Below are 26,925 nucleotides of genomic sequence, written 5' to 3' on the forward strand. Positions count from 1 at the left end.
AATGCACTTAAAAGTGAAGTAACTGTTGAGAAAATATAAAGGCGGGGTAAGTCCATCTAGAGCCTCTTGCAGCTGCAGCAGCAAGAGCTGCTGCTGCAGCAGCAACAGCTGCTGCAGCAGCAGCAACAGCAGCAGCTACAGCAGCAACAGCTCCAACAGCAACAGCTGCAGCAGCAACGGCAGCAGCAGCAGCAACTGCAGCAGCAGCAGCTCCTTTTGTGGGCGAATTTGAGTCTTCACCTCTCAAACAACCAAACAATCTATTTTAATTACTTTTATCATTTATTATTTAATTTAATTTAATTTAATTAGTTTAATTAATTTAATTAATTTAATTAATTTAATTAATTTAATTTAATTAATTTAATTAATTTAATTAATTTAATTTAATTTAATTTACCTGTCTGCTGTCGACGGAAGAAAGAACTGCTGCAATTCTCTCTGTTGAGAAGACAGATATTAAGTTGGAGTGAGGCTGCTGCTGCTGCTGCTGCTGCTGCTGCTGCAGTTGCTGCTGCTGCAGCAGTTGCTGCTGCTGCAGCAGCTGCTGCTGCTGCATCTGATGGTGCTGCTGCTGCTGGTGCAACTGAAAAGCGCCACCAATTAGCTGCCCCCGTGTTGCTGTTGCTGCTGCTGCTGCTGGTGCAGCAGCAGCAGCAGCAGCAGCAGCAGCAGCAGCAACTGGGGCCGGCAGCTGCAGCGAGGGGCCCCCTGTCTGTACACCGTAGCCAGGCGCTGCTGCTTGCGCAGCATTTGCTGCTGCTGCTGCTGCTGCTGCTGCTGTTTCTGCCTGGTGTGTCTCCTGCTGCTGCTGCTGCTGCTGCTGCTGCTGCTGCTGCAGCGAAGCAGCAGCCACCGAGGAAGGCAGCAGCAGCAGCTGCTCTTGAGAAGCCCAAGGGGGGGCCCCTGCTGCTTGGCTGCAGACTAAGGGTTCGGGTGTATGTACATCTGCTGCAAAGCTACCTACAGGATCTGCTGCTGCTGCTGCTGCTGCTGCTGCTGCTGCTGCTGCTGCTGCTGCTGCTGCTGCAGGGCCCTCAGTGTAGCCTTCGGGGGCCCCCTCTTCGGCCAGGCTCAGCGTGGGCGCGCTGAGTGCTGCAGCAGCAGCAGCAACAGCAGCAAGTGCTGGCGCGGGCACAACAGGGGGCCCCTCTGGGGGCCCCTCTTCAACTTCTCCGTCTTCGGAAATGGGGGAAAAGCCCGGAGAGGACATGAGTGGTGTGTGCTGCAGCAAGTGTTGGGGTGTCTGTACACCTGAATCTGGGGCTGTTTTGGAGGCAGTAAAAGCAGAAATTGAAAGTTTTTGGAGAATTAAAATAAAGAAAAGAATTTAAAGTCTTTTGGAGCAAAAGAAGCGGCGAAAAGCTGCTGCTGCTGGGGCTGCAGGTGCATGCGCGCGCGGCTGCGGCGCTCCGCAGCAGCAACTGGCAACTCCCGCGGCGTATTTAACCATTTAAAACGCAAATAATAAATTAAAAGTTAAATTAAATATAAATCAATAATTGTTTTAATCAACTTCGCCGTTTAAACGCTTAAAAATGATGGAACTTGAGCCCAAGGAGGCGAGATCTGCTGCTGCCTCATCGGAGAGCCACGGCTGCAGTTCCTTGCTGCTTCGCAGCAAAATCTGCAGTTTATAATGAATAATAAATAAATATAAAAATAAAAATTAATTATTTATTAATTGTGATCGATTTATTTGTTCATTTTGACCTCGAGAAGAAGTCGAGCTGCCTAGACACCGCAGCCAGCTGCCTATACACCGCAGAAGCCAGCTGTCGATACACCCGAAAGTACTACTAGCAGCAAGCGCAACAGCAGCAGCAACAGGCAGCAGCAGCAGCAAGAAGCAACAGCAGCAGCAGCAGGCAGCAGCAGCAGCAGGAAGCAACAGCAGCAGCAGCAGGCACGGGCAGCGGACAGCAGCCGTAGGCAGCAAAGAAGGCAGTGGCAGCAGCAGCAAGCAGCAGCAGCAGCAAGCAGCAGCAGCAAGCAGCAGCAGCAAGCAGCAGCAGCAAGCAGCAGCAGCAAGCAGCAGCTGCTGGCAGCAATCCCAATAAATCTTTTCTGTTTGCAAATTCTTCTTTTTGCCTCTCCTAATTCGCTAACTGAGTAAACCCTAATTTAGGGTTTAGGCTCTACTGCATGCGCCTTTGGCGCAGACCCTCAGCTATCTCCCGGGCTGCCAGATACGCTTCAGGGGTTAGGGTTTAGGGTTTAGGGTTTAGGGTTTAGGGTTTAGGGTTTAGGGTTTGGCTGCTTCCCCGAAAACCTCTTTATTCCTGAAAGCCAAAAAGATGAGAAATAAAAAGTCTTTTTGAGTTGCCAATCTTCAGTTCTTTTCATTGTTTCTTTTATTGTTTATTATTTATTTATTTATTTATTATTGTTTATTTATTTATTTATTTATTTATTTATTTATTTATTTATTTATTTATTTATTTATTTATTTATTTATTATATTCATTTATTTTTTAATTTCGCTCCTTCGCAAAAAGCTGACAATACACGGTAGCGCTGCAGCAGCAGCAGCAGCAGCCGCAGCTAGAACTGTTGCTGCAGCAGCAGCAGCAGCAGCAGCAGCCGCAGCTAGAACTGTTGCTGCAGCAGCAGCAGCAGTCGCAGCTAGACCTGTTGCTGCAGCAGCAGCAACAGCAGCTAGAACTGTTGCTGCAGCAGCAGCAACAGCAGCAGCTGGAGAAAAAAGATATATTTTAAATTAAATTAAATTAAATTAAATCTAAACTTCATTTGCAGATTTTCTTTTTAGTTCTTTTCTCTTTCTTCCTGCTGCTGCCTCTCCGTCCATCCGCCGCTTCTTTCCTGCTGCTGCTGCTGCTGCTGCTGCTTTGTCTGCTGCTGCTGCTGCTGCTGCTGCTTTGTCTGCTGCTGCTGCTGTTTTGTCCGCTGCTGCTGCTTTTTTGCCTGCTGCTGCAGCTGCAGCCGTGTCTGCTGCTGCCTCCTCGTCTGTTGCGTCTGCTGCTGCCGCGTCTTCTGCTGCTGCTGCGTCTTCTGCTGCTGCTGCTGCTGCTGCTGCTGCTGCTGCTGCTGCTGCTTGGGGTTTTTCTTCTGTAAGTCTTTCAAGAAATTTGAAAATTTCATTTTGGAGTTTTTTGTTTTTGTTTCCTCCAGCTGTCTGTACAGCTCCCCGCACTGTCTCTTCCATCATTTCTTTGTCTTTGCAAATTAATTTAATTAAATCATTTAAAGCATTGCTGCTGCTGCTCCCTGCTGCTGCTGCTGCTGCTGCTGCTGCTGCTGCTGCTGCTGCTGGAGCTGCTGCTGCGGGGGTGGCTCGGTCTGCTGCTGCTGCGCGCTTCACAAACAGCCGCAGCAGCTGCAGCAGCTGCTGCAGCAGCAGCCGCACTGCTGTTTGCTTCTGAGACTCGCTGCTGTACGTACACTCCAAATTGCTGCTGCTGCTGCTGCTGCTGCTGCTGCTGCTGCTGCTGCTGCTGTTTGCTGCAGCATGCTGCTGCTTCTCTTTCGTTTCTTTTCGTTTCTTCTTCTGTCGCTGCTGGGCCTCCTCCTGCTCCTCTTCCTCTTGCTGCTGCTGCTGCTGCTGCTGCTGCTGCTGCTCTCGGACAGCTGCTGCTGCTGCTGCTGCTAAGAGCTGCAGCAAAGCCCTCAAAACAAAAGCAGCAAAACGCGATGGAGACTTAAAGGCCTTCAAGGGAACCATTGGGGGCTCTAGGGCTCGCTGCACTGCTGCTTCGAGGTGAGCAGGCACCTGCTGCTGCTGCTGCTGCTGCTGCTGCTGCTGCTGCTGCTGCTGCTCGCTGCTGCTGCTGTGCTCCGCTTCCGTGCTGCTTCTCCTCCTGTTTTTCGCGAGCAGACTCAGCACGACCTCCTGGGGGTCCAGCAGCCCCTGCTGCTGCTGCTGCTGCTGCTGCTGCTGCTGTGCTGCTGCTGCTGCTGCTGCTGCTGCTGCTGCTGCTAAGAAGCCGGAGTGTCTGTACACCTGAAACGCCAGCTGCGCCAGCTCGCGCTGCACAAAAGGCGAGCGAGCTTTTGCTGCAGCAGCAAACAAGTTGAGGTGTATGTACACCTGAGGAGTTCTTTCTGCAAAGTAAGAAAAGAAATTTAAATCCAAATAGCAGCAGCGCAGCGCAGCACGAGAGGAGACACACAGCTGCAGCACTTCTTCCAGCGTGCTGCTGCCCTCCTGCTGCTGCTGCTGCTGCTGCTGCTGCTGCTGCTGCTGCTGCTGCTGGGGCTGCTGCTGGGGCTGCACCGAGTCCTTTTTGCGCCGTTTTTGCTTCTGCTGCTGCTCCTCTTCTTCCTGCTGCTCGCTGCTGCTGCTGCTGCTGCTGCTGCTGCTGCTGCTGCTGCTGCTGCTGTTTTTAAATTTGCGGACCTGAGCCTCCAAAGCGTTCAGCCGCAGCAAAAATGCTGCTCCTAGTGTCTGGTTAAGAGCAGCAGCAGCAGCAGGCAGTTTGCTGCTGCTGCTCTTCAGCACCTTTAAGGTATACTCAGCCACCAGCTGCAGCATCGTCTCCGACAAATCAGTCCTCACGCTGCTGCTGCTGCTGCTGCTGCTGCTGCTGCTGCTGCTGCTGCTGCTGCTGCTGCTGCTGCTGCGTTGCAGCAGCAGCTGATGCAGGCGCTCGCTGCTGTCCAGGGCCGGCAGCAAGGGAGCAGCAGCAATTACCTCCGATGCTCTTTCTTTGCTGCTGCTGCTGCTGCTGCTGCTGCTGTTCAGTGCCTCATCTTTGGACTGCTGCTGTCTCTTTTTGCTGCGCTTAGCGGCCCCAACTTGCTGCTGCTGCTGCTGCTGCTGCTGCTGCTGGATTGCCAGCAGCGTCTGCTGCTGCAGCGCGTGGTAGCAAGCAGCAAGAGGGTTTTTGCTGCTTCTGTCTGCTGCAGCTTTGTTGTCTTTTGTGCTGCTGCTGCTGCTGCTGCTGCTTCTTTTAATTGTTTTAAATGCTGCTTCGATTGTGGCTCGCAGCTTCTTGCTGAGCTGTCCGTACACCTCGAGCTGCTGCTGCTGCTGCCGCTGCCGCCGCTGCTGCTGCTGCTGCTGCAGCAAAGCGCGGCTGTAGCTGCCGTAGAGCGCAGTCAGCAGCTCCAAACACAGCGAGTTCCACCCGCTGCTGCTGCTGCTGCTGCTGCTGCTGCTGCTGCTGCTGCAGTGTATGTACACCTCAAGGGCCGACAAGGCCCGCAGCCGCAACTCTCCAAAGCGCTGCCGCTGCCGCAGCAGCAGCTTCCGCGCTGCAGCTTGCTGCTGCTGCTGCTGCTGGTGCTGCTGCAGGAAGCCGCCAAGGGGGCCAAGTCCATCTGCAGCAGCAGCAGCAGCAGCAAAAGAGTCAATGCAAAGAACCAGTTAAGCAGCAAACCAGCAGCAAATAATAAATAATAAAGAAATGGCAAATAAGTGTCCAATTAATGGACTTTTAATCACAAACAAATTAATAGCAAAAGTGTCATCTATTTTTAATTAAATAAGATCCCGAAAGAAATGAACCTGCTGCTGCTGCTGCTGCTGCTGCTGCTGCTGCTGCTATTAGCTGCAGCAGCAGCGCTGTGGCTGCGCGCGGCTGTTTGTCTTAAATGTCATTTATGAGCTTCCTCTCCTTTGAATAATTTATTTAAATGATTATTTATTTATTTATTTATTTATTTATTCATCTATTCATTTATTTATTTGCTGCTGCTGCTGCTGCTGCTGCTGCTGCTGCTGCTGCTGCTGCTGCTGCTGCTGCTGCTCACCGTCGTCAAGCAGCGCCTTGAGGGCCTCATCAGGAGTCAGCAGCACATTTGTGTCTTCTTCATCATTTGCTTCTTTTGAATTATTTAATTCTTTTGAATTATTTAATTCTTTTGATTTATTTAATTCTTTTGATTTATTTAATTCTTTTGATTTATTTAATTCTTTTGATTTATTTATTTCTTTTATTTCAGTTCCTTCCTCTTCGCTGCTGGCCTCGCTTTCCTCTTCTGTGTCTTCGCCCTCAGACTCCGAGCTGCTGCTGCTGCTGCTGCTGCTGCTGCTGCTGCTGCGGCTGGGAGCAGCAGCAGCAACGCCTACTAGCTGCAGCAGGGCCCGTCGGGAAGCAAAGACACACAAGCAGCGCCATGTTGCTGCTGCTGCTTCTCGCAGCAAGCCTTTTGCTGCAGTGTTGCCGCCCAGCAGCAGCAGTTTGCTGCTGCAGTTTGCTGCTTGCGTCAGCGCAGCAGCAGCAGCAGCACCTGCTGCTGCTGCTGCATCTGGCTCCTCAGAACCGTCCTGCTGCTGCTGCTGCTGCTGCAGCTGCTGCTGCAGCGGAGAGGCCACCAGCAGCAGCTGCTGCAGCGCATGCAGCGCCGCCTCCAGCTCTTCTTCAGCTTCCTCCTGGGCTTCCTCACTTGCTGCTGCTTCTGGATCTTCTTCATCTTCCTGCTGCTGCTGCTGCTGCTGCTGCTGCTGCTGCTGCTGCTGCTGCTGCTGCTGCTGCTGCTGCTGCTGCTTGCAGCACAGCAAATAAGGCAGCAGCGACAAAGTGCACAAAGCCACACTCAGGGCCTGTGCAGCAGCAACAAGCCCCGCCTGAATCTGCTGCTGCTGCTGCTGCTGGGGGCCCTCTTCTGCTGCTGCTGCTGCTGCTGCTGCTGCTGCTGCAGCAAGGGCTGCTCCTTGAGATGACGCGAAATAGCAAAAGGAAAGCAGCTGCTGCTTCTCCTTCTTCTTGCTTCCTTTAAGGCTTGGCAGATAAACTGCAGAGCGTAGCTCTAAGTGAACTTTCGCTTCACTGCTGCTGCTGCTGCTGCTGCTGCTGCTGCTGCTGCTGCTGCTGCTGAGGGTGCGGGCTCGCAGCTGCAGCGGGGAGCCGCCAGCTGCTGCTGCTGCTTCTTTTGCTGAGAGGGCAAACAGCAGCGCCTGTGTCTGCTGCAGCTGCTGCACTGTGTCCAGTGTCTCTGCTGCTGCTGCTGCTGCTGCTGCTGCCCCGCGGGAGCACCTCGCGATGCTGCTGCTGCTGCTGCTGCCCAGAAGGCTGCATAGCTTCCCCTTGAGCAAACGCCGTGCTGCTGCTGCTGCTGCTGCGCTGCTGCCGCTGCTCTGCAGATCAAAGAGGAGCAGCTCAGGCAGCTGCTGCTGCTGCTGCTGCTGCTGCTGCTGCAGCAAGTCCTCCATGCCCTCGGGAGCCTCCGGCGGCAGCGGCTGCGGCAGGTGCTTAGCAGCAACAGCAAAAGCAGCAGGTGCTGCTGCTGCTGCAGCAGCAGCAGCAGCAGCAGCAGGATGAGGAGAGACACGAAAAGCAACAGAAGCAACGAAAGTAGAAAGCAGCCACGCAGGCAAGAAGGGGCCCGAGCTTTCTGCTGCTGCTGCTGCTGCTGCAGACTCCCTGCTGCTGCTGCTGCCGCGGCTGCTGCTGAGGACTTCTGGCAGCAGCAGCAAACCCTCTAAGATGTACAGCATTTTGCGGTGGCGAAGTGCAGCAGAGTGCTGCAAAATAAAACAAAAGACATTTTTATTTCTTTGTTATTTTTAATTATTACATATATATATATATATATATATAGCAGCAGCAGCAGCAGCAGCAGCAGCAGCAGCAGCAGCAGCAGCAGCAGGGGCGTTAGCGTGTCTTGCCTCTTTATCTGTTGCTTCCTGCTGCTTTTCTGCTGCTGCAATGGCGCTGAGCAGCAGCAAAGAAATGGATTTAACTTCTTGCTGCTTCAAAGACCCAAAACAAATGCAGCAAATCCTAAACAGCAACAGCAAGCAGCAGCAACTAACCAGGTGTACAGACACCGCAGCAGCAACGCTCGTCCAATCCTGCTATTCAATTATACACACTTCTTGCTGCAGCTAGCTAGCTAGCTAGCCAGCTAGCTAGCTAGCTAGCTAGCTGGGTAGCTAGCTAGCTAGCTAGCTAGCTGCAGCAGTTGCTGCTGCTGTTGCTAGCTAGCTAGCTAGCTGGCTGGCTAGCTAGCTAGCTGCAGCAGTTGCTGCTGTTGTTGCTGCTGCTGTCGCTGCTGCTGTTGCTGCTGCTGCAGCAGCAGCTGCTGCTGCTGCTGCTGCTGCTGCTGCTGCTGCTCACTTAAAGAGAGACTGTTTCCTGAAGGGCGTGAAGCTCCTGGCTTTTCCGAAAGAAAGGAAAAGAGAAATTCGAAAAGAAAAAGAAAAAATAAAAGGAGAAGAAAAAAAAGAAAACCCTTCACCGAATGCTGCGCGCACAGAGCCCTGAAGCAAGCCAAAGGGTTTAGGGTTTAGGGTTTAGGGTTTAGGGTTTAGGGTTTGGGGTTCGGGGTTTAGCGCATAAACGCTAGGGTTTTGGATTTAGGGTTTAGGGTTTAGGGTTTAGAGGTTAGGGTTTGGCGAGCGGCTGCGGCGCGATTAGGGTTTAGGGTTTAGGAAAAGGGTTTGGCGAGGGTTTAGGGGTTTTGAAAACAGAAAAGGACTTCAAATAAATAAAACAAAAAACATTTATTTACGTTTTAAATGATCTTTTTCTCCTTTTGCTTCTTCCCAACTCCGCAGCAAAAGTTCACTGCAACCTCCAAACACAAAAGGAGGGTTTTGACATCCGCAGCAAACCCTAAACCCTTCTTCCAATTCCCAAACCCTCAAACCCTCTCCCTCCCTCCTGGGGGCCCCTCGGGGGCCCCCCGGGGGGCCCCCCGAGGAACTTGGGGGCCCCCCAGGGGCCCCCCAAGAGGGGCCCCCACGGGGGCCCCCAGGGGGGCCCCCAGGGGGGCCCCCAGGGGGGCCCCCAGGGGGGCCCCCGGGGGGCCCCCTGAGGGTTTGAGGGGCCCCCAGGGTTTGGGCAAGGCGTTCAGCTGTATAGCGAGCTAAAGGGTGTAGAGGGTGTTTGGGAGCTGCAGGAAAAGAAAAAAAAAGATTTAAAAAAAAAGAATTATTTTATTTAATTTGATTAGAATTAAATATTTAAAAAAGAATTATTTACTTTGATTAGAATTAAAGACTTAAATAGATTTGTTTGGTTTAATTTGATTAGAATTAAAGATTTAAATAGATTTGTTTGGTTTAACTGAGAATAGAAATTGCAATTAATAGTTGAAGTGGATTTGATAAATCAAAAAGACAAAAATTTCTCCTCGGTGTGGGGTGTACAGACACCGGAAAGGAAAGCGAAAAGAGGAAAGGGAAATTAAAGAAAATAAAAAACCAAATTAAAAAAAGATAAAAGAAATTAAAAGGATAAAAAGGATTAAAAGAGATGAAAGAGATAAAAAAGGAATAAGAAAATCAAAAAATAAACAAAAGAGATTAAAGAAGATTAAAAGGAGACCAAAAGCACAAAAGGGAGAAAAACAGAAAAGAGATATAAACTGAGACAAAAAAGAAACAAAAATAAACAAAAGAAATAAAACTAAATTAAAATAAATCAAAATAAATTGAAACAAATTAAAATGACTTTAAATAAATTAAAGTAAATCAAAATAAATTAAGACAAATGAAAATGACTTTAAATAAATTAAAATAAATCAAAACAAATAAAAGAAGATTAAAATGACTTTAAAGAAATTAAAATAAATCAAAATAAATAAAAGAAGATTAAAATGCCTTTAAAAAAATAAAAGAAATCAAAATAAATAAAAAGAAAAAGGCGGTTGTGGGGGCTGAGGTGTACGTACACTCCAGGCTGTGCACAAACGCCCTCAGAAATCCGGACTTTTCAAAAATGAAAAAAATCATTTTTTCCAATTCTTTTTCTTTCTTTTTCTTTTCTTCTCCTTTCAAGTTCTCTCCAGCTTTTATCATTTCATCTTTCAAAAGATAAACTGCCAACAAAACTGCTCGAAACCCAACACACATATTCTGCAAACTTCCCTGGGGGCCCCCCTGGGGGCCCCCCTGGGGGCCCCCTTGGGGGCCCCCCTTGGGGGCCCCCTTGGGGGCCCCCTTGGGGGCCCCCTGGGGGCCCCCTTCTTGGGGGCCCCCCTGGGGGCCCCCAAAGAGGCGTTTGTCTATTGCGGGCCAAAGTCTGCAGAATATTTCTTCGGAATTTCTGAAAGAGGAAACATAAACAAAGCAAAACAGGGTTTAGGGTTTAGGGTTTAGGGTTTAGGGTTTTGGGGGGCGGCGGTAGGCGGGAGGGATAAGAGGCACAGCACAGCGCCATATATGTTTACTTCACTTATAAATAAACACATTTATTTATTTTATTTATTCACTTATTTATTTATTTTATTTATTTATTTATTTATTTTCTTTATTTATTTTCTTTATTTTATTATTTTATTTATTTTGTTAAAAGTCTCAAAGCAAAGCAGCTTATTAAACCCTCAAGAAACAGCGCCGCCAAATTTAGTGCAAATAAAAAGCAACTAAAAAACCAAAAAAATAAATAACCAAATAAATGAATAAATGAATAAATAAACTCAATAAATAACTAACTAAATAAATCAATAAATAAATTAACTAAATAAGAAACAAATACATAATTAAATAAACAAATTAATTAAACTAATTATTTAATTAATTAATTTACTTAATTAATTAATTAATTAAATTAATTAATTAATTAATTTGTTTTTAATTAATTAATTAATTAATTAATTACGGACTTTTGAATGAGAAGAAGGCGCAGCAAAGAAAGCCACAGGCGGTGCAGCAAAGGATGAAAAGCAGCAGAGTCTTCCAAAAAGTGGCAAATCAAATTTTCGTTTTCTTCTGAAGACAAAACAAATTCGCAGAGGCACAAAACAATGGCTAGCTAGCTAGCCAGCTCGCTAGCTAGCTGGCTAGCTGGCTGGCTAGCTAGCCAGCTGGCTGGCTAGCTAGCCAGCTGGCTAGCTATCCAGCTAGCTAGCTGGCTAGCTGGCTAGCTGGCTAGCTGGCAGGCTAGCTAGTTGATCAGTTAGCTAGCTATCTGCTAGCTAGCTAGCTAGCTAGCTAGCTGGCTGGATAGCTAGCTAGCTAGCTAATTAGTGAGAAGAAGAAAGCAAAAAGGATCAAAAAAGGAGACAAAAGGGAATTAAGAAAGAATCAAGATGAAGATAAAAAGAAAATAAAAAAGAATTTAAAAAAAGGAAATAAAAAGGAAATTAAAAAAAGATACAAGAAGGAATTAAAAAGGAATTAGCAAAGAATTAAAAACGAAATAAAAAAGAATTAAAAAAGAATCAAAAGGGAATTGAAAAAGAACTAAAAAAGAATTAAAAGGGAATTTAAAACTGGAATCAAAAAGGAATCAAAAAAAGAATTTAAAAAATAAAAAGGGAATTAAAAAGGAGGTAAAAAGGAGTCGAAAAGGAATCCAAAAGGGACAAAAAAGAATCAAAAAGAATCAAAAAGAATTAAAAAGAAACAAAAAGAATAAAAGTGAAAAACTGACTGCTGAAGATTTGAATAAAATGAAAATAATCTGCTGCTGGCAGCAGCTGCTGCTCGGCGAGGAGTTTGAGGTGTATGTACACCTCAAGCAGCGAACACGGCAGCCTGTCCGTCGCCGTCTTCGGCTTTTCCCCTTTGCTGCTGCTGCTGCTGCTGCTGCTGCTGCTGCTGCTGCTGCTGCTGCTGGTTTTGAAGAGGGAAAAGAGATAAGTGAACTTTTCTTTGCAAAGAGAAAGACAGTGAGCTGCTCCTCCAATGCTGAAGAAATAAAAAGAAATAAAAAGAAATAAAAAGAAATAAAAAGAAATAAAAAGAGATAAAAAGAAATAAAAAGAAATAAAAAGAAATGGAAATAAATGAAAATAAATGAAAATAAATGAAAGCAAATAAAAGATATGAAATAAAACGAAATTGGAAGAAAGTAAGACGAGATAAAAAGGAAATGTTTGAAAACAAAACAGAGATTAAAAAGGACAAAACAAGATTTAAAAAAACCAAAAAGAGACAAAAAGACACAAAAAAAGACAAAACAAAAGATAAAAAAGAGACAAAAAGAAGAATAAAAAGGACACAAAAAGAAGAATAAAAAGGACACAAAAAGAAGAATAAAAAGGAGAAGAAAAGGAAATTAAAAAAAAGAAAAAAAGATGCAAAAAAATGCAAAAAAAGTTTCAAAAAATAAAAAACCCAAAAAGTCCCAAAAGACAAAAAAGCTGCTGCAGTAAAAGTCCCGCAGAAAGCCCTCAAAGAAATCAAATTAATTTAATTTAATTTAATTTAATTTAATTTAATTTAAATTAATTTAATTAATTTAATTAATTTAATTCAATTAATCCAACTTAATTAAACCAACTCATTTAATTAGATCCTTTTATTTATGTATTTGCTTATTTATTCATTTATTCACTTATTTATTTATTTATTTATTTATTTATTTATTTATTTATTTATTTATTTATTTATTTATTATTTATTTATTTATTTATTTATTATTTGCTGCCTACGTGGCTTGCTGCTGCAGCAGCTTCAGCAGCAGCGCTGCTGCTGTTTGCTGCAGCAGCAGCTTTTCGCTGAAGGCGCCCCACAGCCACTCGAGGGCTTCTGCTGCTTCTGTGAGACTCTGAAAATAAAAATAAATAAATAAATAATAAATAAATAAATAAATAAATAAATAATAAACAAATAAACAAATAAATAAATAAATAAATAAATAAATAAATAAATAAATTGTTTATTTAATTAATTAGTTAATTGTGAGAAGTGGTTTCAAGTGCGAGGGTTTGGCGCTTCAAGCAGATCGAACCACCTTAAACCCTAAACCCTAAACCCTAAACCCTAAACCCTGAACCCTAAACCCTAAACCTTAAACCCTAAACCCTAAACCCTAAGCCTTAAACCCTAAACCCTAAACCCTAACCCTTAAACCCTAAACCCTAAACCCTAAACCCTAAACCCTAAATGGGAAGTGAAAGTAAATGAAATAAAATACCTTTTTTGTTTTGAAGAAGTCCAAAGAAAGGAGTACATACACCCCGAGACAGCGGGCCAAATGCATTCTTTTTGCTTCTGCTGCAGTTACTTTACTGATCGGAAAACCCTTTTTTAGGGTTTGGCAAAACGACTGCAAGTCCACGCAAATCAAACCCTCGTCGTCTTCCTGCTGCTGCTGCTGCTGCTGCTGCTGCTGCTGCTGCAGCTGCTGCAGCAGCAGCAGCAGCGCCAGCGTGTAGGCCTCACGAGCGCATGCGCTAGGCGAAGCTAGCCCTTGAAGCTGCATACAAACCCTAAACCCTAAACCCTAAACCCTAAACCCTAAACCCTAAACCCTAAACCCTAAACCCTAAACCCCTAAACCCTAAACCCTAAACCCTAAACCCTAAACCCTAAACCCTAAACCCTAAACCCTAAACCCTAAAACAAAACCCTAAACCCTAAACCCTAAACCCTAAACCCTAAACCCTAAACCCTAAACCCTAAACCCTAAACCGCAAACCCTAAACCCTAAACCCTAAACCCTAAACCCTAAACCCTAAACCCTAAACCCTAAGCTGACCACTGCTAAACCCTAAACCCTAAACCCTAAACCCTAAACCCTAAACCCTAGAGCACCTTGAAGCGGGGCAAACCGAGAACGCCAGCCCCAATTCAACAAAACCCTAAACCCTAAACCCTAAACCCTAAACCCTAAACCCTAAACCCTAAACCCTAAACCCGAAAGCCTAAACCGTACCCTAAACCCTAAACCCTAAACCCTAAACCCTAAACCCTAAACCCTAAACCCTAAACCCTAAAACTACCCTAAACCCTAAACCCTAAACCCTAAACCCTAAACCCTAAACCCTAAACCCTAAACCCTAAATACAAACCCTAAACCCTAAACCCTAAACCCTAAACCCTAAACCCTAAACCCTAAACCCTAAACCCTAAACCCCTAAACCCTAAACCCTAAACCCTAAACCCTAAACCCTAAACCCTAAACCCTAAACCCTAAACCCTAAATTAGGGTGGCCAAAGGGAGACACGAAAAGCACCGGAACAATCTGGGAGAAACGGATTAAAGAAAGCAATCACAAATTTAAAAATAAATAAATAAATAAATAAATAAATAAATAAATAAATAAATAAATAAATAAATAAAACCCTTTTTAACTCACAAGTCTGTTTGCTGCGTAGGTCAGCTCACTAGGAACTGTTCTGTTGCTGCTTCTGCAAACAATAAAAGGCTTTATATTATTTGCTTCTTTTTTCACATCTGCTGCTGCTGCTGCTGCTGCTGCTGCTGCTGGAGCTTCTGCTGCTGCTGCTGCTGCTGCTGCTGCTGCAGCAGGGCCTTTGCTGCAGCGCAGCAAATACCCCACAAGCCTGCATGCGCCTTGCATGCGGCCCTCAGGAGAAGCAACAGGAAGTTCCCAAAAGAGGTCCAGGAGGCCCTTGGGGGCCCCCCCGGGGGGCCCCCCGGGGGGCCCCCTTGGGGGCCCCACAGGGGCCCCCCGGGGGGGCCCCCCGGGGGGGCCCCCCAGAGGCTGTGGGGCCCTTTTTGGCATTTTGGATGCAGCAAAAAGAAAAGAATTGGAAAAGGAGCTGCTGGAGGTCTAGAAGGCAAAAAGAAGAAAAGTTATTTCATTATTTGGTTGGGAAATTGGAAAAGAAAAAGAAAGAAATAAATGAAAGTCTTGCGGAGAAAAGGGAAGGAAAAGGTGGCCAAAAAGAGAGCCAGGAGGCTAGAAATGAGGCCTCAAAAGCTAGGGTTTAGGGTTTAGGGTTTAGGGTTTAGGGTTTAGGGTTTGGGGGCTTCTTGCCCCACAGGGAGGCCAGTGGGTTAGCTGTTTTTTGGCCGCGAAAGAAAACAATTATTTATTTTGGAGTTTAAAATAAATTTAAAAAGATAAGAGAGGCGCAGAAGGCGGGAGAAAGCGGAGAAAAAAGAAAGGCAAAGCAGCAGCTAATTTGCATGCAGCAGGAGTTCTCGAGAGTTCCGATTTGTGCAAAAGCGGCTGATCTTTGGAGGAAAAGGTGTCTGTACACCTCAAAAAGGATTTATTTATCTTTTTAAATCAAATAAGATATTGATTTTCGCGAAAAGAATTATTTTAATCCGCGATTTGCAGCAGGAGCTGCTCGCTGCGCAAAGTCGCAGCAGCAGCCCCGGCTGCGGACCTACAGCTGCTGCTGACGGCCTCTCACGCTGAGACCCCAGTTTTGAACAAATATTTGCATTTTAAATGATTTGAATGAACTCGGGAGTTTCGCAACTGCTGGGCAGACACTCCACGGTTTCGGGTGTACGTACACCTCGACGGCGGCGGCTCTGTTCGGCGCCTGCATGCGCGAACTTGGGGTGTATAGGCAGCTCTTTGGGCCGTTTCGACGGTTAAAATCTTTTCTTTTCGACTTTTCTGCAAAGCATTTGCAAAAAGGAGCCTCTGGGGCGCAGTAAAACGCGAAAAGACTGAGTTTTAGCCCCTGCTGCAGCCGCTGCTGCTGCCGCTGCTGCTGCTGCTGCTGCTGCTGCTGCTTTCCCGCAGCCCCTGCGGAGCCCTGGGGTGTACGTACACCGCGGAACAGCGAAAATGAGCCGCGACCAGCAGCTGCAAACTTCCTGCACTTCTGTTTATAATGATTACAAACTTTGTCTCAGCAGCTCCAACAGAAACCCGCAAAAGTGCCAAGACTTTCTTCCTTCCCTCCGCTCTTGCGAGAAAAGGTGATTTCACTGCCGCCGCTCTTCCTCGCGGTTGGGCCGAGGGTTTAGGGTTTAGGGTTTAGGGTTTAGGGTTTAGGGTTTGGGGTTTGAGTCTCGTTGAGTTTGGGGCAGAAGAGATATAGATGAAGCAAAAGCAAAGCAAATAAACAAACAATTAAATCAAATCAAATTAATTAAATCAAATTAAAGTAATTAGTTCAATTAAATCAAATAAAAGAAGGTAAAATAAAATAAAATAAAATAAAATAAAATAAAATAAAATAAGTTTTATTTCTTTTATTTGCATGCAGTTTGAAAGTCTCTTACTGCATCAACGAGACCCAAAATTTGATGAACTGCGCGAGGTGAGGCTTTTCATTTTAATTAAATTAATTTAAATTCATTTTTATTTTTGTTTTAATTTTTTTAAAATGTTTTTCCATTTGTTTGTTTTGTTTTAATTCATTTAAATTAGTTTCTTGTGTTACTTTAATTCTTTTAAATTTATTTTATTTGTTGTTTTACTTTTATTTGTCTTTCTTTTCGTGCAACACCAAATAGCCCCTCTTCGAGATATTTGTTTGTTTTGTTTTATTTAATTTCATGTTTGTCCGTTTAAATTGTTTAAATTTCAACAAATGATTAAAAGTCAACAAATGATTTAAATGTCTTTCATTTCATTTAAATTTATTTCAAAACTCATCTGCAAACATGCATCTGTGTGTGCACATTTGAGGTGTACGTACACCCGGTGGCCGTGACTTTGCGTTCTTTCTGTCGCGTTTTTTCGCGCGAAAGTGCCGTTTAAAACATTCAAAATGAGGCCATTAAAAGCCGTTTAAAACATTCAAATAAAGGCCATTAAAAGGCACTAAAGGCGGCTCATAAAGGGAAATAAAGCTGCATTTAAAGCTGCATTTAAAGCTGCATTTAAAAGGAAGGTGACCACTGGTCCTGACCACTGGTCATGCCGCGCAGGAAACCCGACCGCAACGTCTGCGCCAAAGAATTCATCTTGATGAGAGAATGCAACAGACCCGGGGGCCCCCAGTTGTTAATAACAAATGAGGGCAGGGGGGCCCCCCGTTATGAGATTAACCCAAGTCATTTGCCCCTTTTTAACTCCATTTCCGCGGACTTGGGGCCCGCGGAGGCCCCCAAGAGAGACAGAAAACGCATGCAGTCTCTTATTCAAGAAATGAAAAAAGAATTTAATGCAAAAGCCTTCGACTTCGTTCCCTACAAGTTCGAGTCCTTTCGCCCCAACCCCGGCAAGTGACCTCGGGTGTACGTACACCGCAAAGAGGCGAAGCAGGAAAGGTTTCGCCACTTTGTGCGGTGTACATACACCCGAGAAACGGCAAAAACAAGAACATTTACTGCTGCAAAAAAAAACAAAAGTTCTCATTCAAAAATTCCAACAAAAACGACAAAAATCCGCAAAAGTGAAGACCCAGGCCGCCGCCGACGCTCCGGTGTACAGGCAGCTCGGGTGTACGTACACCTCAAGTCCAGCGCTGGGGTGTATAGGCAGCTAAAAGCAGCCAATTGAGCAGCAGCAGCAGCAATCCAGAAAAGCCGCTTTCGCGAAAACAACTAAAACTCCAAAAGACCTTTTTACTTTTGTTTTTACTTCTATTATTAATTCCACTTTTCCGGATTTGGATAGCCCAGTTTCCTCTCTTAGAACAATTAGAGATATATATATTTATATATAGTTTCCTCTCTTAGAACAATTAGAGATATATATATTTATATATATTTAATATATTTGTGCATATATATATATATGCATTTATTCATGCATTTACAAGTGCATTTATATAATCGCAATAGATTTACAGCTAAGAAGCACACTTGCTTATTGTGCTTGTAGGCTGTACGTACACCCCATTGGGGCTGATTGCATGCATGCAAATTAATTTATTGAAATCTACTAAAGCTTTCTGTATGTGCTCAATAGATTTGTATATATACATTATATATATATATATATATATATATATATATATATATATATATATATATATATAAAATATATATAACATATATATATGGACTACAAATGTTTGGAATATATATAATTAAATATACTACATAATTAAATTCTAAAAAGGGAATGTTCTATTTATATATAATGCGTATGCTTAAATGTGTACTATAAATATTCAATATATATATTAAAGACATTATATGAAAGAGAAATAGAATAAATATGTAATTATATATATATACTATATATATAATGCGAACTATAAATATTATTTATTTGTACTTCGAAGGCTTCCAAAAATAATTCGGTTGCACACAAACGCCCAACGATACACCTAAGCACAAAGGTCCCCGTAAGTAGCAGAAGCAGCAGCAGCACCGGCAGCAGCAGCAGCAGCAGCAGCAGCAGCAGCACCGGCAGCAGCAGCAGCAGCAGTCGCAGCAGCTGTCGAGGCAGCAGTCGCAGCGGCAGTGAACAACAGGAGTTACAGTAGCAGCAGCAGCACCACACCAATAACTGCACCACCAGCAGCAGTAGGAACTGCATCACCTGTATCGGCAGCAGCAGCAGCAGCAGCAGCAGCAGAAGCAGCAGCAGCAGCAGCAGCAGAAGCAGCAGCAGCAGAAGCAGCAGCAGCAGCAGCAAAAGCTCCAGCAGCAGCAAGTTTTGAAATCCTTATTACCTAAATGTAATTAAGTGGTAAAGCACTTTAAATAATATTTATATAGTTATATAGTATTTTCATACTACAAAAATGCATGCTTAGAAATGCATGCAAAGAAAGCCCCGCAAGCAGCAGCAGCAACTGTCCAAAAGAGAAGTTGCAACAAATAAAATGTGAGATTAATCTACAATAAATTATTTTATTTTTTGAAGTTAGCCTAAAGTTTGATGCAGATTATAATCTGCAATAAAGTACCATTTCTTGTTCAGATTAATTAATTTGAAAAAACAACAAATAAAATAAACAAAATCTCATTTATAAAGTACCTTCTGATTCTAATAATATAAATTCAGCGAATCGCCAGTATTGACTATTTGGGAACTAATTATTAAAATTCACTTGGCCTATTAAATAATTAAATAAAATGTTCCAAAGGCATCCGCAGTTATTTTTTTGAATTAAACATTTAAATAAATAAATTAAAATTGTTAAATTCAAAAACAAACAGTTACGCACTTCCGCTAGACTGCCATTTGCCTTCTAGCGGCCACAAAGCGCCGTTTAGGAAATTACGCTGAGTCCAAAAAGTGGAATTTTAAAGAAATTCGAAGCCCCGGAGCAGCAGCTCCCAATTAAACATTATAAATATATAAATAAAATAAATATCTATTTATATATCCGCGAGAATTATTTGTTTCGGGATTTTTTCTGGCTAATTCAATTCTGACCAATCTCGAGGCGGAGGCGCATGCATTGCAAGTTCGGGTGTACGTACACCCCAGCAGTCGCTGCAGCCGTTTCCAATTTCTTTTGCCACTTCGCTTTTGCACTTGCATGCAATAGACGACACATTTATATAATTTTATGAATATAAACATGAATTTATATTTTAAAATTATTTATTCTGCATATATACTCATTTATATCTACAAAAGTTCACAGCACCCCCACGCCCGCCTGTTGCACTCGATGGTCCGGCGTTGTATAGCTGCAGATATATATAATTTATAGTTTATAAATGTGCATAAATAAATAAATATAAATATAAGCACAAATATAAATACAAATATAAATATATATATCCACAACACCTTAGTTTGCATGCACGCGCAGAGTCTGTACACCTCCGCACTGCATGAACACCTGTAATTACAGTAGATATGCAGAATATTATTTATGTACATCCACAATGCGTTACACATTAATATTTATGTTTACATTCATATTTAAATTTGGATTTATATTTATATTTATATTTATTTACTTATGTCCTTCGCATGCAGTGTCTATGCTGCACCAGTGCCTCTTGTGCTGTACGTACACCCGGGAGCAGCAGCTCTTTGCCGCTGACAAACCCCTCACACCTCACAGCAGCAAACAACACATAAACAAATAATAAACAAATTAATTATTTCATTTATTAATCACGTCCTCCCCCTTCGCCAGAGACGCTAACGGGAACCCTCCTGCTGCACCAAAAACGCCCAGTCAGCTGCAGCAGCAGCTGCTGCTGCTGCGGCACTAGAGCTGCAGCAGCAGCTGCTTCTGCTGCTGCTGCGGCGGCAGCTGCTGCTGCAGCTACTCCTGCTGCTGCTACTGCTACTTCAGCAGCAGCTACTGCTGCTGCTACTTCAGCATCAGCTGCTGGCGCTGCTGCTGCTGCTTCTGGTGCTGCGGTCGTGTCCGGTGCTGCTGCTGCTTCTGCTGCTGCAGGACATGCAGCAGCTGCTGCTGCTTGTCGGCTGCTGCTGCAGCTACAGCGCATCTTCTAGTTTGAGTTCTCTAGGCGGCCCTTGCTGCTGCGGACCCTCTGTCTGCTGCCCGCGCTGCTGCTGCTCGCTGCCGTCTTGCTGCTGCTGCTGCTGCTCCCGCTGCTGCGGCTCCAGGGCGTCCTCAAGCTTCAGCTCGCCGCTTTCTTCTGCTGCTCCTGCTGCTGCTGCTGCTGCTGCTTCCTCGGGGTCATGCATGCCATCCCCGAAGAGGTCATCTCGAACTTCATCATCAGTCTTTGAAAGACTTCTCCAAGCACTTCCCAGCCTCTTCCCCAAGTTACTTGCTGTTTTTTTGGCCTTCTTTTTGAAATTACCAAATGCACCTTTTACCCCCATTTTTAGCTGCTGCACTGCAGACTGCCCCCTTTCTTTCCACTCCGCCAACTTCGCCTTTAAGTCCTCTAAATGGCTATTTGCTGCTTTCTTTGTGTCATCCCAGAAGGCCTTAGCGTCTTCTGCACTTGGGGGGGTTGCTTCATCTTCTTCGGGCTCGTCAGACTCGTGCTGCTGCTGCTGCTGCTGCTGCTGCTGCTGTTGCTGCTGCTGCTGCTGCTGCGCGCTGCTGGCGCTGGACGCGGCCGCAGAGCCCGTCTGCAGCAGCGCTGCAGCACCCTCCCCACCCTCAGCAGCTAATACTGCCTTTTGGAGTTCTTTAATTTTATTTTCTTCTTTTTGCAAAAATCCCGAAAAAGCTGTCTTCACTTCTCCCTCCAGCTGCGCAGCAGAAACAGCCCCCGAAGCCACCCGCTGCTGCAGCTCGGCAAAGGCCGTGGCCTCGTCTTCCTCCAAAGAGGTCGTGTTCAGCTTGTCAGCAACAGCAGCAGCAGCAGGCGCAGCAGCAGCAGCAGCAGCAGCAGCAGCAGCAGCAGTCTCCGCATGCAGCTGCGCAGCACTGGCCCCTGGGGGCTCCATGGCCCCCTGGGCTGCCCCCAAAAAGCTGCGGGCCACGGCGTGAGAGCCATGGGCCAAAAAGATAACAAAAATGGAAGTTTTGAGAGCGGCCCCAAGGCCGGCTCTCCAGCTGCAAGAAGGCGCCCCCAGCCGCGGCATTGTGGCTCTTTTTGTCTTCAACTTGGCGCTAAAAGCAGCTCAATTAACCTCCAGCTGTCGCTGAACGCGGGGGGAGGAGTGGAGGGGAAGCAGCAGCAAATTCTGCACGCACAGCAGCAAAAAAGCAGCAAAAAGCAGCAAAAATGGACCTTTCGAGGCAGTGCACGGAAAGCCGTGCACTCTGCAAAGTTCAAACGCGAAAAATGCATGCAGGGGCAGATAGCCGAGGTGTACGTACACCCGAGCGCAGCAGCAACGCCACAAACGCACAACATAAGACACGGCTTGCACGCGGAGGGAAAGGCCACTTCGTGGCTGCTTCCACACTTATTAAATCCAATTTGCGAATTGTGAACTCCATAGAGAATTAAAGAAAGAAAGAATGCAAAAAGTGCAACACAGAGGCCCGAACTAACTGCAGCACCCGCGGCGAGCGGCGGCTCCTCCTGCGAGGACGAAAGCGGGGTTTTAACCCACCTATCGGAGGGCTTCTGGGGTCCAAAACGGCGAAATTGAATAAATAATGAAATTATTATTCAATAAAATATAAAAACTATGCACTGGGCCGCCCCGCAAGCGCATACACCCGAAGAAGCCCGCGGGAAGCTGGGGTTGCTGGGCGGTCTGGACTGCGGGGGCGAGGCGGCGCGCGAGCTCTCTGAGCTGCTTTTTGGGTCTTTTTTCTCGTTTTTTGTCCTTTTCTTTGCTTTTTAAAACACTTTCACCATTTAATTTAGATGAGAATCAAATAGAGCGTCTTTTGCACTATTTACACACACCGCCGAGCCTCCAGTGGCTCTCGAGCAAGGTCACGCCCGCACCGAACCCCTGCGTGCTGCTGCTGCTTGCCCGACTTCTCGTTTGCTGTGCAGCTTTCTGTGTTTTTGCAAAACTCTTTATTTAAATTAATAAAAATCAATTTTAATTTGCAAATTTATTTCGTTTTTGCTGTCTACTTCGCCCAGTCGCCGCGGGGAGCTGCAGTGCACCAGTGGTCCACTGAGCCCGTGCCAGGCCGGGCAACTTGTGAAGAAGACAGATCTGCACATTTTGCGAAGTTTTCTGGAAGCACAATTGCCTACTGTAATGAAAACTTATTAATTTTATTTCACTTTTAATTAATTATTCTTAATCCACCCTTTTTTCCTCCAAAGAACACTCTTTTTTTAGAAAATACCCCCCACTGCAGCAAGCCCCCTGTTGCGCCCAAAAGAAACAGTTCTTGCTGCTCTGGGGCCCCGCAGCAGCAAATTCAGCAGCAGCAGAAGGCAGCAGCAGACAGCAGCAGCAGCAGGCAGCAGCAGAAGGCCGTCGGGGCTTCCGGCTAGCTGCTCTTGCGCAGCAGCAAAAGCCCACTTGTAGATCTGTTTGCTGAGGCTCCAAAGAAACACAAGGACAAACAAAACTCGAAAATCTCACTGAGACAAAAAACATTCAAAAAGAACTTCTGCTGCACCTAAGTTTAAAATTGCTGCGTTTTTACCTTCGCCCAAGTATCCTACACAACATGCACATCCTGCAGAATAATCCGTAGTAATAGATATATATATATATAAAGATATATGCATATATACTTTTATTATTAGGGCTTAGAGTCTAGGGTTTAGGGTTTATCGACAGAGTCTAGGGTTTAGGGTTTACCGACAGAGTCTAGGGTTTAGGGTTTACCGACAGAGTCTAGGGTTTAGGGTTTAGGCTCACAGGTGCAAGTGCCTCGCAGCTTGCGTTTATTCGACAGGTTTTTGAAATATTAAAAATTGACTTTCATTCCAAGTTCAAATTTAATAAATAGAAAATATGCATTAAATGCATTAAATGCATTAAATGCATTAAATGCATTAAATGCATTAATGCATTTAATGCATTTAATGCATCACATGAAACAAAGCTCCAATAAAAAGACAAAGTGTGGCAAACAAAACGGCGCATGCATTTAAATGCATTTCAAATGAAAATAAATAATTCTAAAAGTACTTTTCTAGGTGTACATACACCGGAAACATGCACACTGCCGCCTCCGGTGTACATACACTGCAGCTAACTCTCTGCCTAATGGTATTTAAATCAAATCCAATTTCTTTTCTGTTTGCAAAAAGACAAAAAGACACAAACTAGAAATACATATACAAGTCCGACTTCTAAGGCAGCTGCAGCTCAGCAGTGACAACCAGGGGGGCCCCCGGGGGCCCCCCGGAGGCCCCTAAAGACCCCCTGGGGGCCCCCGGGGACCCAGGGGCCCCCAGGGGGCCCCCCAAGGACCCCCAAGGACCCCCCGGGGGCCCCCGGGGGCCCCCGGGGGCCCCCAGGGGCCCCTGAGAACCCCAGCAACAGGCCCAGAGAAAAGCTGCTTCTCTTCTGCTGCTGTTTGCATGCGCAGCGCCCTAGAGGCGAATACAGTTGAGGAAGTTGAAAGGTATTTGTGGGGCTGCGAGCAGTGCAGGAGATTTGGCTATGGCGTGGGTTAGTCCTAGAGGGAAAGGAGCAGCAGCTGCGCTGCAGCAGCAGCAGCAGCAGCTGCCGCTGCTGCTGCTGCAGCCGCTGCTGCTGCCGCTGCAGCAGAGCGCCCCGCTGCTGCTGCTGCTGCTGCTGCAGCAACCGGCGGGGCAGCAACCTGCAAAATCATAAAAGCTGCGCCGCAGGCAGCAGCAGACTGGTGACCAGTGGTCCACTGGCCCGCCCGCGGGCTGTACGTACAGCGGAAACTAAGTGCAGCAGCAGCTCCAGCTGTACGTACAGCTGAAGCCTGCGGAAAGAAATGCAAAAAGAAACAATTCAAGTTCTGGCAGCCAAGGCCTCGACACTTTGTGATGGAAAAGTAAAAGTGATCAAACTGCTTCGTTCCCCATCTTCGCGTGCCGCCTGACGGCGCCAGCTGTATGTACACCCCAACCTCTGCTGCGCATGCCTCCCCCCAGCCGCCGGCTGCAGCAGCAGCAGCAGCAGCAGCAGCAGCAGCAGCAGCAGCCAACACGCGCAATTGGATTTTCTAGGGCTTTTTTTCTCCATATATTTGCGGCCTCTGGGGCACAACGCAGCAGCAACTCGCCGCCGCTGCAGCAGCAACTTGCTGCTGCAGCACCAACAACTTGCTGCTGCATCCACATGTCTGCAGCAGCCCCACAATGTAAGACGCCTCGGCCGCATGCGCTGCTGTGCAGCTTTCCTGCTGCATCCGCTGCTGCTGCAGTCCTTGTTAGCGTCTGCCGCTGCTGCTGCTGCTGCTGCAGCACCCCTCTGCTCCCGCTGCTGCAGCAGCAGCAGAAGCAGCAGCAGCAGCTGCTGCTGCTTCAGTCTCCCATAGGCGGTTGCAGCAGCAGCCGCAGCAGCTGCTGCTGCTCCACTCTCCCTAGACAGCAGCAGCCGCAGCCAGAGCCGCAGCCGCAGCCGCAGCAGCAGCAGCAGCAGCAGCAGCAGCTGCTGCTGCTGCTGCTGCTGCTGCTGCTGCTGCTGCTGCTGCTGCTTCAGTCCCCCCTAGGAAGCTGCAGCGAAGCCTCAGAACTGTCAGCAGCCCCCTTGAGGCGGGCCACGAGGCGCTCGAGGTCCACCAACTTCCAAGAAGGAGAATTTCCCCTTTCCCTTTCGCTGCGTTTGGCTCTCCTGCGAAGGAGGTAATAGCCCACGCTTTTGCGGGGCAAGTCGCCGTGGAGGGCGTCTTCGGGGGCTGCTTTGCAGGGGATTCTGCTGCTGCTGCTGCTGCTGCTGCTGCAGCTGCTGCAGCTGCTGCAGTTGTCGCTGAGCGCGGACGCGCGCGACGCCGGGTCTGCCGACGCACCGGGTGGGTCCCGCTCTTCCTCTGCTGCTGCTGCTGCTGCTGCAGCAGCAAACAGGAACAGAAGCAAACGCAGCAACTCCATGTTCAACTTCGTACCCGCGGGAAGCGCGCGACTCGACGAGACCAACCCGCGCGGAACCGGCGCCAGACAGCAGTATTCTCGAGACAATAAGAGGACTCGGATGTTTCAAATTGAATTTAAATCTTTTGAGAAGAAGTCTGAACGCGAGATAAGCCCAAACGGAAGAAAACAACAGACTGCCTACACACTGCGGGCGATCGCAGGACTTCCGTGGCGAGCGGGAGCAGCCAGAAACTTCCAAGCTCACTTCTTCGGCAATTTAAATCTTGAAATGTTCTTCAAAGCATTTGAAAACAAATTGAAACGCCAAAGAGAACTTTTAGTCGAGGAAAAACTCCTTCGCCTAGCCACGGACAAGACAGGCTTCCAGACCCACTGGTGAGTGGCGGCTGCTGCTGTTTCTAGCCTTTGCGGGCTTTGCAAACGCACAGTTCACGTTCCTGCAGCAATAACAACAAAAAAAATAATATTTTCCAATTAAAACCCGAGCTTGTAGGTTCTTTAATTGAGTTGTATCTTCTTTCCGCCTTGGGGGGCGCTGGGCGTGGCTCTGGGTGGCACAACGTTGAGGTGCTCCCACTAGATCAAATACCACCGAGCTCGTGGACTTACCTCGTTCTTCTAGTTGTTCCCGTGGATGTTTCGAGTTTTATTTGTGTAGAGTTTTATTTTTGCTGCTTTTTTATTCCCGGGGAGCCCCCAATAACCCCGATTCGCTGCTCAGGGTTTCTGCACTGAGTCACTAGCCCGTGCTGGTTCGGCTAACAAGCCCCGCTTTACACGGATCTCTCAGTTTGACATTTCAGAACAAACAGCACTAGTTCTAAGAGGGCCAGAAGCTCTCATTGAAGACACCAGAGGCGCCTTAAATGCCCCGCAGCCTTGCGCCTGTGCGCACTTACCACTAGGGAAGCTGGAGTGGTTCAAAAAGCAGCAGTAACTCAACGCTGAAGCTCAGTTAACTCTGCACTAAAGCTTTCTAATTAGTGTTCACATAGTGCAGCCTTTGGCGAAATGTTTTTGGCGGATCGAACCGCAAGAACTGCCCACACCTTCAACGCTCATGCAAGAAAGTTGAACTTACTACTGGCTCGCGTGCTTCTGTGCTGCATGGACATTCCTCGCGTGTTGTTGTTCTTCGGTAACTTCTAAAGGATTTTTTTTCCCCTTAATTGCTTTCCCTATTGGAGATTTTTTTAACGTTTTTGCTGCGCCGATCCCCTCTTGGTGCTCTGTGGCTTTCTCTCGCACAGCCAGCGTGGGGGGCGCCCAGCTGAAGGTGGGGGCTTTCTTTATTCTGTTTTTCAAACTCATAGCTTTATCACCACACGCTGAATGGATTCTGTTAGCTGGTATAGGCAGTCAGGCCTTCAATTAGATGGCTGGCTGCATGTAATTATTTATCATGTATTGCTTGTTGGCATTTGTTTGCCTTGCCATACACTTTGCCTTCCAGGCGACTCCATAGAACAGTGCCACTGGTCCAGAAGCGAGCTTTATCAACTGCTTAATGCTTGCTTTTATCTAGCACGAAACAAAATAGTTGTACTTCTTCGTAAGGCCTCAAATATGCTGCCGCGTCTCAGGCTTCTTCCAGGTGCTGCGGCGTAAGGGAGGCAAATATTCTTAATGATGAGAAGGGCAAATATGAGAAGATGCCTCTAGCATTTTTTCGAAAGAAGGATACTATAAGGCAGCCTTTGTGCTGCTCTAAGCCACTTGAAAAAGGATTAGTTATCTTCAGGGGAAAAGTGTGTATGAATTTGATTGCTAGACTTTCGCCGAAAAAGCTGAGTTCATATAAAGCGGTGCTCGAGCACGCCTGTCCATATATTCACAAAAATACAAATGTACTTGAATGCACTCAGTTGAAAGATAAACTGCAGTTCACAGAGTAGGCCTCAAGCAACCAGCCCACGGGCCTCTCTACACTCTGCACTACAGCCTCTCTAGCGATCCCTGAAGAGAGAACGCGCAGCGAGAGGCCGACTAATGACTCATTTCTCATCTTCTGACTTCTCCACAAGTGCTACTAAGAAGCACTTCACTTACTATTAAGAGCGGCGGGAACCCGTCATTAAGGTTGTAAGCAGTGAGACCTGCTCAGGGTTCAATGCAGCATTTGGCT

General features: G+C 46.4%; 6 protein-coding genes across 6 annotated transcripts; 1 reads left to right on the forward strand and 5 right to left on the reverse strand.

Annotated features, from left to right (window-relative positions):
- Nucleotides 1-400: 400 nt before the first annotated feature.
- On the reverse strand, nucleotides 401-1,213 carry ENH_00051580 (hypothetical protein; the record flags this gene model as incomplete). Its single annotated transcript, XM_013581315.1, has 1 exon — nucleotides 401-1,213. A coding segment is annotated over one exon (813 nt), but the record flags the coding sequence as incomplete, so codon positions are not given.
- Nucleotides 1,214-2,740: 1,527 nt separating this feature from the next.
- On the reverse strand, nucleotides 2,741-7,399 carry ENH_00051590 (hypothetical protein, conserved; the record flags this gene model as incomplete). Its single annotated transcript, XM_013581316.1, has 2 exons — nucleotides 2,741-5,280; nucleotides 5,713-7,399. 2 exons carry the CDS (start codon nucleotides 7,397-7,399, stop codon nucleotides 2,741-2,743), a joined length of 4,227 nt encoding a protein of 1,408 aa, XP_013436770.1.
- Nucleotides 7,400-12,281: 4,882 nt separating this feature from the next.
- Nucleotides 12,282-14,325, reverse strand: ENH_00051600 (hypothetical protein; the record flags this gene model as incomplete). Its single annotated transcript, XM_013581317.1, has 3 exons — nucleotides 12,282-12,401; nucleotides 12,771-13,052; nucleotides 13,936-14,325. The coding sequence occupies 3 exons, from the start codon at nucleotides 14,323-14,325 to the stop codon at nucleotides 12,282-12,284; spliced, it is 792 nt and encodes a 263-aa protein (XP_013436771.1).
- A 1,026-nt stretch (nucleotides 14,326-15,351) lies between these two features.
- ENH_00051610 (hypothetical protein, conserved) lies at nucleotides 15,352-16,743 on the forward strand (the record flags this gene model as incomplete). Its single annotated transcript, XM_013581318.1, has 3 exons — nucleotides 15,352-15,485; nucleotides 15,776-15,829; nucleotides 16,443-16,743. 3 exons carry the CDS (start codon nucleotides 15,352-15,354, stop codon nucleotides 16,741-16,743), a joined length of 489 nt encoding a protein of 162 aa, XP_013436772.1.
- Nucleotides 16,744-19,875: 3,132 nt separating this feature from the next.
- ENH_00051620 (hypothetical protein, conserved) lies at nucleotides 19,876-20,943 on the reverse strand (the record flags this gene model as incomplete). The annotated part of the gene is made up of 1 exon (XM_013581319.1): nucleotides 19,876-20,943. One exon carries the CDS (start codon nucleotides 20,941-20,943, stop codon nucleotides 19,876-19,878), a length of 1,068 nt encoding a protein of 355 aa, XP_013436773.1.
- Nucleotides 20,944-24,404: 3,461 nt separating this feature from the next.
- On the reverse strand, nucleotides 24,405-24,797 carry ENH_00051630 (hypothetical protein, conserved; the record flags this gene model as incomplete). The annotated part of the gene is made up of 1 exon (XM_013581320.1): nucleotides 24,405-24,797. The coding sequence occupies one exon, from the start codon at nucleotides 24,795-24,797 to the stop codon at nucleotides 24,405-24,407; it is 393 nt and encodes a 130-aa protein (XP_013436774.1).
- Between the last annotated feature and the right edge of the window lie 2,128 nt (nucleotides 24,798-26,925).

Source organism: Eimeria necatrix, genomic scaffold, assembly GCF_000499385.1.
Source record: "Eimeria necatrix Houghton genomic scaffold, Enh_scaff40, whole genome shotgun sequence".
Classification (NCBI taxonomy): Eukaryota; Apicomplexa; class Conoidasida; order Eucoccidiorida; family Eimeriidae; genus Eimeria; species Eimeria necatrix.